This window comes from Dreissena polymorpha, chromosome 9 (genome assembly GCF_020536995.1).
Source record: "Dreissena polymorpha isolate Duluth1 chromosome 9, UMN_Dpol_1.0, whole genome shotgun sequence".
In the NCBI taxonomy this organism is placed as follows: Eukaryota; Metazoa; Mollusca; class Bivalvia; order Myida; family Dreissenidae; genus Dreissena; species Dreissena polymorpha.
The window spans coordinates 23,958,892-23,973,312 of record NC_068363.1 but is presented as its reverse complement, the minus strand read 5'-3'; the positions used below and the strand labels follow the sequence as shown (position 1 = coordinate 23,973,312).

Here is a 14,421-nt window from a genome sequence, read left to right as displayed (position 1 = left end):
TGAAATGGCCCTACATGGAAATGCGAGAAATCTAACCTCTGATAATTTAAAAACAACCCCTTTATGATGATAAAACTACTAATTATTGACATCTCTTTCGTAAACACACGCCCAATCTTGAAAAAAAAGGTTCCCTATGTTATGTTTATTTTTGTATGTCTGGTATTTGGAAGTGTAGACATTCTTATAATGTCTAATGTCTGTCTAAAAGAGAAAAATACAATCTCAGAAAATGACTGGCAGATCCAGTGTGAAAGTCCTATCAGTTGTTCCACACAAACATGGTTTGTCACCTATGCATGTTGGAGTACATCTACCGTGAAGTTTAGGTAGAGTCACTGACAAAAGATAGCGACCTGACCGTTTTATATGCTGTAGAATTCTTGGAAGTTACAAGATCATAGATCATTTTTTTGTAACATAATATTCCGTAATTCTACAGTTAAATGGTCCTTACTATGATCATAATCATAGTACATGTAGACTGCAAATCCTAATACCAGACTACCATTATCAGAATGAAGTAAATTAAATGATCTTTTAAACTATGGTTAATAAATGTTAGGAACACCTACCCTTAAACTGACAATATATTTGAAAACAACTATCACTAAAATACAGGTAAACATAATATGTACACAAAAACTGTTTCTTTGTCCTTTTTTTATATAACATTTTTCCTGTTGTTTTTTTATTGTTGTTTGAATTTAGGCTATATACAGTTTCAATTCATAATTTTACTTTTTCTATCATAAATTTTTCTATTTTTGTGGAATTTTACATATTTTTAATAAATAAAATTTAACCCATTTTATCGGTTATTTATGCGATTGATTCTTTTGACAAATTTCCCAAAGTAAACCCTTCAGTCGGTTAGATTTCTTAGTCAATTCGATGTAAAAACTGGGCCTACCTTGGTATCTTGCCATTCCCTAGAATGTGGAGGGAGATGTTTGGTCCGGGCTGTGGAGGTTGTCTGTGGTCGATTGTGGTTGTCTGAGCTGTGGTCTGGGTTGACTGCTGTGCTCGCCTCTGTGGAAGGCAGTGACTGGTCCCGCTGTAGACGGCTGTCTTTGATCCGAGCTGTGGTCGGCTGTCGCTGTCCCAACTGTGGTCTGGTCCTCAGCTGTTGCCCTTGTCAAGGATCTGAGTAGATATGGTCCTGGCACTGATGGAGTCCTCTTCATGGGATCGTCTGATTCTCACCACTGTCACACGTTCGGTTAGCGTGTGCTCTTTCTTATGAGTGACCGATTTGTTACTTTCACGTTGTTTCCCCAAGTGCGCAGGATAATGAAAGACTGTAAGTCAGAGCAACATTAACTGTAGAACTTTATTGACACAAACACACAGCAAGATGGCAATAGAGCAGAGGTCCTGAACAAATGCTATTAATTGTTAACAATACAAATTTTACAACTGAAAGTATTCAATATCTAAAACATCAAACTTTAGGGAATAACTCGCTTTTAGCAAGAGGTAACTGAAGAATTTTAATATATAAAATAATCACCAAATATTTAGACTTGCATGTAGAATGAACAATTGTAATACATACAAAATACTGAACTTATATCACGTATACAAGTAAAGTAGAAGTAAAATAAATGTCTTACCTGTAAGTCAGAGCAACATTAACTGTAGAACTTTATTGACACAAACACACAGCAAGATGGCAATAGAGCAGAGGTATTGAATCCATTCTGCGTTTGGCTTATATAGGAGTTGGTTGCCATCTGCTGTTGTTATGGTCACATTTGGTTTAGATTTGCTCTGACCCACAATTAGGTAATGACAACAAAGTATGTTGTAACATCAAAAGGGAGCTTTGATTAAGATGCCAATAACAGGCTGTCATTTAAGATCTCAACATGAATAATTTGTTTGTGTCTTAATCTTTTACATGCATTGTTGACAATATTGGAATATTGAAAAAGTGTTACAGCAAAACTGTAGAAGGATGTAATGTTGATGCAATAATCTTTAACAAGCATTGTTGCTTATATTGGAAATATTGGAAAGGTATTTGATGATTCTCTTAACAATAAGTGATGTAAATATGTTGTATAATATTGCATTTACAACTAAGATTGTGTTACCCCTAAATATCATATTGCCAGAGATTGACAAGAAAACAGACATCAAGTGTAGCTGTACAAGATCATGAAACCCTACAACAATAAACAAATATACAAATGACATATACTATTAAACAAATATTCAAATGGTCAAATAACTATAAAACTATTACTATAAAATCTTCAAATATGCAAATGACTGCATATATAAATGCAAAACAATATAAAATCTTCAAATATGCAAATGACTGCATATATTAATGCAAAACAATATAAAATCTTCAAATATGCAAATGACTGCATATATAAAAGCAAAACACTGTGAAAATTGTTATGGAATTTAATGGGATATGTCACGATGCAAAATGTAGTTAACAAACAAAAAAGAGCGCCAAACTGGGAATCAACTATTATTTGTTTAATTGTTTGACATGTTTTCAAATTGTTGTCATTGATGGGGAAATTAATAGAAGAACTACAAAATCTGAGTCTTGCAATGGGAAAACCAGGCTTAATGCACGTGGGCAAAGTATTGTCCAAGATGAGCCTGTGCAATTCATGCAAGGTAATCGGTGACAATTTTTTTTTAGAAGAGAATTCCTTTCAACAAAAAAACCCATAAAAACCGGAAAGTCTCGTCCCTGATTAGCCTGTGTCGACTGCACAGGCTTTTCTGGAAACACTCTTTATGCGCATGCATTAAGCCATGTTTTCCAAAAGCGCGGCTCATATATATCGAGTATATATATATGCCAAACACAACCAATGGGCTTTTGTCAATCCTCATGCTCATCTTTGTCTTAGCATGACATAATTAACTCTATCTGTATACATTCTGACTTAAGACTGTAAAATTATTACTATTAGATGACTAATCTGTGAATTTAAAACAAACACACCAGAAGGTAACCATCCTTTCCATATTATTTCCAAAATCAGAATTCCACAAATTTACATGTCCATGAAAAAGTTATTAAAACACTCAAAATGTCATGCCCTCGAATATAAATGATTGTATAGTATTCTCTGCATGTTCAGGAAGCTGAAAGGGACCGGACAGAAGATTGGAGCCGCAGCGGCCATCTGCCACATTCAGAAACCCTCGTCAGAGACTCCCAGCTACACCCTGACAGTGGCAAATGTGGGAGACATTGAGGTGGTCGTGTGTCGACGGGGGGAGGCCGTGGTGATGAGTCGATTGTTCACAGTTGATGCCAACAAAGACGAGATGGAGCGGATTTGTAGGACTGGCGGGATAGTGACGGAGGTATAGATGTACCAATGTTTGTTTTGCATTCAAATATGGGGCCGAATTTTGTCTTATTCCCAATTTCCAATCTATGAAAGTATATATTTTCCCTAAATAACTGCCTGAAATTCCCAATAGAATGTTGCCAATTGTTCATATTTATTTCATAAATCTCAATATTCAGTCCACATCCAGCTTAATGAGTTGAATGTTTGGAAATAGAAGACTGAACACACTTTTAAATTTAACCCTTTGCATGCTGGGTAATTTGTCTTCTGCTAAAATGTCGTCTGCTGAATTTCTAAAATTAGCATTTTCTTCAATTTTTTTCAAAGAATACTATCAGAATAGCAAACAGTTTGGATCCTGATGAGACGCCACGTTCTGTGGCGTCTCATCTGGATCCAAACTGTTTGCAAAGGCCTTTAAAATTCAGCTCCAGCGCTTTAAGGGTTAAATTTAACAAGGCTAATATTCCAATTCCAAAGGGATTCAGCCCCATTCCCATAATGATAAAAAATTGTCCCCTAAGTGCTTTTGGTTGATTAATGATTTTAATTTTCGAGTGAGAAGAGAAATTAATTCATTCATAAATGGTTCATATTTTGTAGGTTTTATTTGATTTTTGGTTTTAATTATAAAATTATTGAAGAGAAAAAAAATAAGTATGCTTAATTTGTTAGTTTAGGTTGATTGCCAATTTTAATTCAGAGATTAGTAAATTATAATTTTCACAAACTTTCGAGCAATTATTTAACGTTTTTATTTTCTGTACTCAAATGTGGATTCATATAATTAATACAACAACTATAAATTTAACAATGGTTGCCACAATTGTTGACATTTTATTGATGGAAATGTTTGGTTTTGTAAGAACATTACATCAAGAGATAAATGGATGATATCTGGTTGAAGCTGTACAACTCAGTTATAACACTAGTTGAAGGAAAACAATTTATTGAAATTATTATGCTAAGAATGTTGTGATTAAACTTGTATAAATACACATGTAACGGTAGTCATTTTTCTTCTTATGCTCCATATTTCAGGACAACAAAATCAATGGCGTCACACACAACACACGTCTCCTGGGCTCCAGCTACTTGTTCCCGTTCGTTGTTCCAGAACCGCATGTTATTAAGACGACACTTCAACCAGACGACACACTTCTGATCATCGCAAATCAAGGTCTCTGGAAGTGCATGTCATACCAGGAAACCGTCAACGAAATCATCGATATACCCGACCCAGTTTTGGCCGCTAAGAAGCTGCAAGATTTGGCACAGGGTTATCGATCGCAAGAAAATATCGGTGTGTTGGTTGTTCGCCTCATGCTGTCGCGATCAGAACGTGACAGAATAAAGGGCAAACTTCAAGAACAGTTTGAGCAAGAGCAAAAACTTCTGGTGGATTTAAAAGTGAGAGATATCGAGAGAGAAGAGATGAAAAGACGAGCAGAGCTTCAGGAGCAGACGGAAAAGATGCCGATGGATATTGTGAAACTAAAAGGTGCCAAGAAAAGGAAACAACTGGAAAAAGTTTTTAATGGTAAAGATGTACCACATGATGAAAATGGCCTTGACAGAGTAACGGTGAAACCATTGCCTGATAGTATTGCCATACCAAATGTTGACCCAACGACGAACTGGGAAATATTGTTACAGAAGAGGTTAACAGAGGAAGTCAAAGACAAGGAGTTGATTCATGCGATGCGGGCCCAACATGAATACGATCCGTACTTGCCGTCAGTGGAATCGGATGACAACTGGTCGACGAGTACCAAACTCAAAGGAGAATTGAAGGGCAGAATGGTAACGCTTCCGCCAAATGATGACTTTAACAGATTTTCAAAGCAGCCGCCTCCAACAAGTGTTCAGAGGAGGCAAATTATACCAGAAGCGTCACAAATTTCAACAGAGTCGCTGGAATTTAAACGGGAGTTGAAGCATCCGCTCAATGTTGATCGGGACGCCGTTTTGTTTCACAATATGCAATTAGAAAGACACAAGCACTTGAACCTGAGCTCAAGGAGCATTGACTCGATACAGTCAGATCCATCACATGCATCCAATAGGCAGATTGTGCAGAAAGAGAGAAAGTCATCGTCACATAGCATAGAGGTTCTTTTGCATGGACCAACAGCCCAGTCAAAGCAACTTTCATTCGGTGGGTCGCATAAATTTGCCAATGAAGAAATGAATGCTCCTGAAAAGAACGTTGATTCGTGTCCGATTGACATTAATGAAAAATTACGCATGTTAGAAGAGAAAGGCTTTCTTTCGAGACATGCAAATAGTCCCCAAACAAAATCTCAAAATGGCGGACGTAAAATTTCAATGGAAGAAATGGCAGCCACTAGGAAGGAAAGCAATCAAGAAACTAGACAGGAGATTCAAATTGACGAAAAGTCTGGAGAAACAGACGATTTCGATTACTTTGAATTGCTCGACGATTACGAGACAATTGAAGCAATAAGTGAGGATGTTGACAAAGAAGTCGGTCTTACAAGCCCTGAAACTCATGATGTTCCAAATAAAAAGAAAGCTGGAGAAAGAATTCCCATATTTGAAGATTTTGTTCAAAATGGAGATCATTCAGATGCGCTTTATGCAAAAATAAGAAAAGAGAAGAAACCTACTACTGTTGATAGAACAGAGTTAACACAATCTGTGACGAGAGAAAACACAAAAATATCGGACTCTGATACGTATAAAAACCAAATGCAAAAGGACTTATCAAAAAAGGGAACCAACCATGACACAAATAGAAAACCCAACAATAATGATTTTCATCGCCAGTTAAAAGAAGCCGATAAAGTGGTAATGCCTCATTCACAAAAAGCAAAACATGCGGCACACCCACCGTCACCTCCTCCAAAGCAAAGAGAAGAAATTGCCAATAAAAACTGTGATACAAGTAATTCAGTTTCCTCTGTTGCCAATGTTCGGTCTATAACACCTAGAGCAGGTATAACGAAATTAAATGTGAATGTATCTAATGTTGCTTCAGAACGTGGACAAGAAACAGTTTTTAATAAAACTGAAAATTTTAAAACTGCTATAAATCCTGCACTGTCAATACAGACAAACTCTAACTCAAGCAACAAACATCAAGAAGTTTGGAATAATGAAAAAACAACTAACGGTACTTCCAATTTGGAAACGGATGGCAAAGGTGAGACTATTGCCCCTCCACTTCCACCAAGGGTGCCTTTGAAACCAAACACAACAGTGCAATCGGACATTAACTCAAACTCCATCAAAAGCCTTGAGGACTTGATCATGTACAATCGTCAACACCAACAGCAACAAAAAATGAGTTACAAGGTCATACCAAAGGAAGCACCAGAACCTCCGCCAAAAAAAGTACTGGAATCTACAATGGTTACCAAAACTGCCAGCCAAAGAAGTATTATCATCACTTACTTGTAGCTTGTAGCCTCTTTGTAATGTTTTGGTCACCTGTGTCCGTCGTTTGTTGTCGGTCTTGCATTGTTAATATTTGCCGTGTCAACACAAACTATGGTAAAATTTTAAAACATCATGTGAACACTGTAGAGGTAAGAAACAGTGATCAACTTTCATGAAACGTTTTCAAAACATTTTCCCCAATAATAGCATGACCAATTTTTTAAATGGGTTACATTCGGGAAAATCTAGGTTAATCGGAAAATAATAAAACACTTGTGAAAACAGGCTGTCATGTTTATCTATCAATGTCTATCAATGTTCTTGAAACATGCTGAGAACTTTGTCCCAATTATTTATCGGCCGCGTCAAACTGTATCACGTAGTGTCAAATTGTGAAAACTCTATACACCACATTGATTACCTAATCTTCGAAACGGGATCACTAAAGTCTTGTTGTCAAAAATTGGTCACTTGGTTAAATTGAAGAAAAGCTTGTGACCACTCTAGAAGTCACATGTGTTTATGCAGTTTCATAAAACTTTCTGAGAACAATGTTCCTACTGATTTCCTCGACGAATGAGACATGGGTCCTGTCCATTAGAAACCCTGGCCGCCATGAGGCAGTCAGTTTTCCTTATGTGATCATAGTCAAACCATTGTCTGACCCACTCATCTTCATACTTGCTCAGATCATTCAAAAATTTATATACCTGAGTTGAGTTTAACCCTTTGCATGCTGGGAAAGTTGTCGTCTGCTAAAATGTCGTGTGCAGAATTTCTAAAATTAGCATTTTCTTCGATTTTTTCCAAGAATACTATCAGAATAGCAAACAGTTTGGATCTTGGATCCAAACTGTTTGCAAAGTCCTTCAAAATTCGGTTCCAGCACTGAAAGAGTTAAAAATGAGTGTGGTTCGTTCAGAAACATTACTGACAGATGTCTTTGTATCTTTCCTGATATGCCGTGAAACCTTGTGAACAGTACGTGCTCAGAACTGTAAAGTTTATTGGGTTTACACGTGAGTGCCTAACGGCTTTTGATGTTCTTGTTAGGTGTTGCAATATTGTATCTATGCAAGAAGATTGCTTTATTTTCCTTATAAGTCTTTTGTGAAACATTGTTAACAATACCTGCTCAGAACGTTTACAGATAAGTGCCTTAAGGAATTTGGTGCTATAGTTAGGTGTGGCAATATTGTTTCTATACCAATATATTCATCAGTACGTCAGTTCAGAATATGTAAAGCATTCTTTGCAGGTGTATGTACATACATGCAAAATACTTCTTGCGTGTACAAACACTGTGTTAAGTAGTTGTGTTATTTTTTATGTACTATTTTATTAAAGACATGGTTGTTTATTTTTGTACTGCCTTTGTTATACGTTTGATTTTAGCGTCATCTTTTGAACTTAAACAACGTTTATTTCTAGCAGTATCTTGTAATTTGTAACCTGCACAATTGTATGTCTAAGTGGATTTCTGTGATAACCTTTTTGTAATGCCAGATATAATTTAACCTTATTTACTTTTTACTTAAATTTTATTTGACTTTCATCGTTCGTTTTATACTAATAAGATAACCAGATACACACGTAGATAGTTTGTTTTTGACAACATTAGATGATTAAATACATGTACAGTAGTAAATGTTATGTTTTTGTAAACTTTTTCCTACTATAAAATACTGTATCAATGTTCTCGATGTGAATACTTGTAACATATTAATTATATCAGAGAATCCATCATTTCACTTAAAATAATATTTCATAATATAAAACTTGTTTATATGTTTGTTTTATTTTATTGAAAAATGAATTCTTTTTTAACATATTGTATTTTACCAAAGTGATTTTATATACGTGTATGTTTTGTTTTACATTGTTTTAAATTAATAAATGTACCAATATTACTATACCCATAATATAACATCATATGTTTGATATTTTTCTATGTGAAGTCATTGAGGGATTGTTTTCATGTTACAGCAAACATTTGCTTTCAAAAAAAGGCGAAAGCACACGTACTTGTACCAAGGCTGGTTTGGAAACATTATGAAATAATAATTGTTTCTGTTTGAATTCATTTTTTAAAGAGTTTCAAACTTAGAATTTAATGTGCGAGCTAGCTTTTAGTTAATGCTTTACTGTAGTTTATAGGGAAGTACAAGTGATTTAAAAGCAACAATTCAATGTTTAAAACAGTGAAAAAATAACATTTAAAGTGTCTATAAATTTCACTCATTGTTTTGATTGTAAATAGGCAGTTTTAAAAGCAGTATATACATTATTTATTTTATGCTTTCCGGTGGTTTGTAGAGAAATATCAGTGAAATAAAACTGGTATTTCACTGTTTTAAACAGTGAAAAATAACAGTGAAAAATAACGATATTTTTCACTGTTTTACTGTGAAATGACGTCCTTTTATTCGACGAAATGACATCATAAATTCGGCGAAATTATCCAGTTGAACGCTTTTATTATGAAAAAAGCATAAAATAAAAAGAAAATTTGTTGGATTCGATGGAATATCGATTTTAATTCACTTGTGATCATAAAAAATACATATTTTCACGAGTGGCGCACGTGAAAATATTATTGTATATGATCTTTCGTGAAATAAAATCGATGTTCCATCGAATCCAACAAATATCCTCTATTTAATTTTTTGGTTTTTGGTATATAATTGATTTTTATTCTCTGAAGTTCGCAGAAAATACATAATTCCACTCGTGAGATACTGACTTCTCTGATCACACGTGAATAACAATTGATAATCAACAGAAACTAACAAATATTCCTTTAAATACCTTGTATAAGCCTGTACTGGTAAATAAAGTCATCAGTTTCAAAATAAAAAAAACAATATGTGTCTTTAAAAATTTAAAGATATATTATTTTACTGACAGTCACTTTTGCATAATTATTTTAATGTTTTTTTATAAGTATTCTTCAATTAAATCTTCCTTACTTATCAATAGGTTGTTGTTGTTTTTTGGAAAAGTGTGCATTAGAAAACTTACTGTGTATCGTATTTGGAAATAACGCTGTAGTTGACTACTTTTTAATTGCTCTAAAACTTGTCTGATCAAAAAGCGTGTACTTCGATTTCTTGCAAAAAATGATATTCATTTGTATAATCATTTCGACAATATTGATTGACAGAACATTCTATAAATATAAAAGGTAAAAATTAAAACTGAGTGCTTAAATAAAAATGGATAATAATGTAATATGTTAATATGTAATATGTTAATATGTTAATGTGTTAATATGTAATATGTTAATATGTTTATAATGTAATTTGTTTTAATGTAATAAGTAGCTTTTATTTTAATGGTAACATTGACAAATCAGCTAAAGCCATTTTTAAACATTTGAACTTAAGTGTGAATGTGTATGTATTTTAGTAACTTACTTATTAAGACACATGTTAAATCATGTTTTATGTTGTTGTTTAAATGTGGCAATTATCTTAAATATGAATTAATACTGGCTATTATATTCAGAACATATTGTGCAATATTCAATACTGTTATATGCAACGTGAATAAATATTGATATATTGAAACAGATGTTGCCTTTTTACTTTGAAATGTTTTAAGTGTGTTTTTCGAACACATATTACATGTATATTGTCAAAAACATCAAATCATTGTAGAGACCATAACAATGACCTGCATTTTAGTACTATTAAATGGCATTGCGTCTTGTTCACAAATTTGGTTTGCATTTTAATTAAATGTATTTTTAAATAGCTCGAGACTTGACCATCAAACTGGCTTGGGTTTTAATTATGCTGAAATAGCTCGGGGTCTTGACCACCAATTTGGCTTGGGTTTTAATTATGCTTAAATAGCTCGGGGGTCTTGACCACCAAACTGGCTTGTATTTTAATTATACTGAAAACGTTCGGGATCTTGAAAACCAAACAGGCTTGGATTTTTATCATGATGAAATAGCTCAGGATCTTGACAACAAAATTGGCTTGTTTTTTAATGCTGATATAGCTTCAAGCCTTGGGGTCTCGACTACCAAACTGGCTTGTATTTTAATTATGCCAAAATAGACCACCAAACTGACGTGGGTTTAAATTATGCTAAAAATAGCTCATGGTCTTGACCACCAAACTGGCTTGGAGTTTAAGTATGCTAAGATAGCTCAGGGTCTTAAGCCCCAAACTGGGTTGGGCTTAAGTTGTATTGAAATGGCTAGTGGTCCAAACTAGCTTGGATTTTTAAAATGCTGAAATAGCTTGGGGTCTTGACCACCAAACTGGCTTGTTTTTTAAATGCTTAAATAGTTCGGGGTCTTGACCACACAACTGGCTTGGATTTTCAAAATGCTAAAATAGTTTGGGGTCTTGACATGGGTATGGAGCACTAATGCGCTTTTTCGGCGAAGCTATTTTACCCAGCTTTTCATCTCAAATGACTTTAACATAACGCCAGTAGACACGCCTGAATATATTCGAATATTTCATAGCCTGATTCGATATAAAACCTACGAACTAATCGTTTAATTATCCAACCACAATTGCCGTACACTGTCAGCACGTCTGGAAATTATTCCTGAACGCCTGGATAGGCTGCCCTTATTTACAAGTTTGCTATTTCAACTTCAATTTTGTGTCGAAAAGCATTGCGCTAAAATCTGCCATTTACAATTCGCAATGAGATTTTTAATGACCCTCGTCATGCGAAAATGGGTCTTATTCCATATGCGCCCATCATATATATAGCCCACTCAGTCTGCACATCTCTCAGTCTGGTCAGATTATACATAATGAGACCATAACACCTTGAGTGATTTAAAAGCGAACAGCATCGCCTCTGACCAGAATGCATACATGCACACTGGTTGGGCTAAAGATACGCTGGTCGAAACGCATAAGACCCATTTTCTCATGACGCGGCTATGAACGTGTGATTTAAATGTGTCGAAAGAAAACTGCGTGTAAATCAAATATTAGCATACGATATGTTTCGATGGTGAAGAAATACACTAATAATAAGGCATGTGAGGACACATATGATGTGCACTCCCGTAGTATTACTTTTATCTTCTTACACTAATGTGTGGTTTGACAATTATAACACATATTTCATGCGGTGAATACGCGACTAACAAGTGAAAAAAACACAATAGCTAACCTTTTGTTTTCAATTTAATTATTTAGAAATGTAAATTGATAACTTTATTTATAAGTCAGCATTTAGATCTACGCCGACTACCTTTTTAAAAGATATTTCTTGTTATATTGAGTTGTTTTTATGTCCTACACCACTATAGTGGGGGACATATTGTTTTTGCCCTGTCTGTTGGTTTGTTTCTGTGTTTGTGTGTTTGTTTGTGTGACGTAACAAGTTAAATATTATTTTTAATATTAGTATACAAAATATTATACGCATTAGAAAATTCAATTGGCTAAAATTCCTACTATAGGCAACATCTTATACATTCAAAGAGACCAGATAATTAATGAATTAGCGAATACATGCTTCAGAACGATATCAGATGACCAACACAGATGGTAATTATAAATAACGTCAAAACCGACCAGAATAACACACCAAGTTAATTAATCATTGCTTACCACGTTAATTAAACATGGCTTGTGGTATGCAACCTGCAGATTGAATGTTATATAATTTCATATTAATAGCGTACTTCCTTATTTGTCTTTCTACATATATCATCTTCGCTACCTTTAGGCATGTGGTAGGAAGATCCCCTCGGAAATCGACAGTCAGCATTTGGTGTTCCAATCTATATTAATACACTGTTCGTCAGTTAAAGTTAATTAGAGAGGGCAAGAAATCGCCGAACATTACGGTCATAGTATTTGTTTTTGTCATGGGGCCAATAGGTCATTACATTGAACTTACTTTAGATTATTGTACGAACATTGGAAACGTTGTGTTGAAATTAAACAATAGAAATAAATCGTTATGAACACTGAAAAGGACTTGTGTATATTTATGAGTATGTGTGTCAAAGAGACTATGTCACTGTTTGCTTCAACTTTAACATTTTGCCATAACTTTTGCAATATTGACGACAGCAACTTCATATTTGGCATTCATGTGTATCTCATGGAGCTGCACATTTTAAGTGGTGAAAGGTCAAGGTCATCCTTCAAGGTAAAAGGTCAAATATATAGCTTTAAAGCGGCGCAGAAGGGGACATAGTGTTTCTGACAAACACATATCTTGTTTATATTCGGTTTAGTGATTATAAAGCATCTTTGTTTTTGTCTATAGTATACCTGTAGTTATTTGTGAACTCATGTTCAACGTTTTATAAATTTATATCACAGGTGGTTAGCGTGTTTCATTCATACTGCATGATCAGTGTCAACTGGGTCATGCGAGTTGTGTATCGTGTTATTTCTTAAAAGTTGACCCAGCATTTGTAAAAATATTGCAAGACATATACATTTCCAGAAAGGAACTCCATTTCTTCGTTGATTAAGAACGGGATCGTGAAAATCGCTGCAAAATTGATGAAGTAATAGCTGTTCAAAACGATGAACCCCGTTTTTGGATGATTTTGAGTTGCATACCTTGTTATTATATATATATATATATATATATATATATATATATATATATATATATATATATATATATATATATATATATATATATATATATATATATTTGATAGTGATTTTTTTTTCAGAAAAGTTAATTTTACGTTATAATATGATTATTTATCATTCAAAATGATGTTTTCACTAATTAATATCATAGCCACACGCTAACCACCTGTGATTGATATTAACAAATAATGAATCTGTGCCGCTATTCTTTCTTTTCATACATAATCATTTAGTGAAAAATAGCGATCGAATTTAGGGAAAAAAATGTTTTATTTTACTCAACCTAGAATAGAGCTACCAAAAAAAGTTTCGGGTTGGCACCAAATTAACAGTGGGTCGCGTTTAACTTAGGAGACAAATGTTCGAAGTTTTTACGCTTTTAAATCAACCAAGTTTTGAATCAACCAAGTGATCCTCGAGTATCCTAACATCGTGGTAATAACGAAAGTCGGCCGCGCTGAGGAATTGGCTGAAATAAGAACGTATTTAGGACTGATACCTTATCCTGGAAAATACATACTCACTTTATTGTGTGTAACAAACGGGAATATACATTCTCTATTATTCATTAAATGAGAAAGTTTCTATTTTAAAACTTGTGTTCTTATAATATATACCTTTAATACTGCAGCATGGAGGTCCTTTGAATGATAATCCAGTGAAAACCATAGGCATGATATAATAAGTAGCGTTTACTTAACCCATTAAACTCAGTGCTATTGTATTGCATACCATTGATAAAAGGTAGAAACAGTTAAAAAATCAAGTCACTTTAACCGAAAGAAAAATTGCTTGGCCTAAAATTTAGATACTCATTTGCATACGCGGCCCTGGAAAGATCAGTTCGTCTGCTCTGTAAACGAAAAAAATTGGGGCAACACTTTGGGGCGTTATATCGGTCATTCTTCACGTGATATGAACATGGAATAGTAAAATATCATTTTTTAGAAATGCGGTAATTCATTTTTTGTTATTTACCTGTTTGAATCGCATTTTCGCTGAATTTTTTCTCGGACGCTATGTAAACAAACCGCTGTCACTTTTGACAGAAGTCGCACGCGGAAAAATAACGCACGCGACGA

The 14,421-nt window shown here is 34.3% G+C and overlaps 1 protein-coding gene across 1 annotated transcript in view; it reads left to right on the top strand.

Annotated features, from left to right (window-relative positions):
- Positions 1-10,306, top strand: part of LOC127845417 (PH domain leucine-rich repeat-containing protein phosphatase 2-like) — a 75,608-nt gene extending 65,302 nt beyond the window's left edge. The window contains exons 16-17 of the mRNA XM_052376316.1: positions 3,117-3,345; positions 4,377-10,306. Coding sequence (XP_052232276.1) covers positions 3,117-3,345; positions 4,377-6,758 — 2,611 coding nt within the window. The 3' untranslated portion in view covers positions 6,759-10,306. The remainder of the gene's footprint in view (positions 1-3,116; positions 3,346-4,376) is intronic.
- Positions 10,307-14,421: the final 4,115 nt, after the last annotated feature.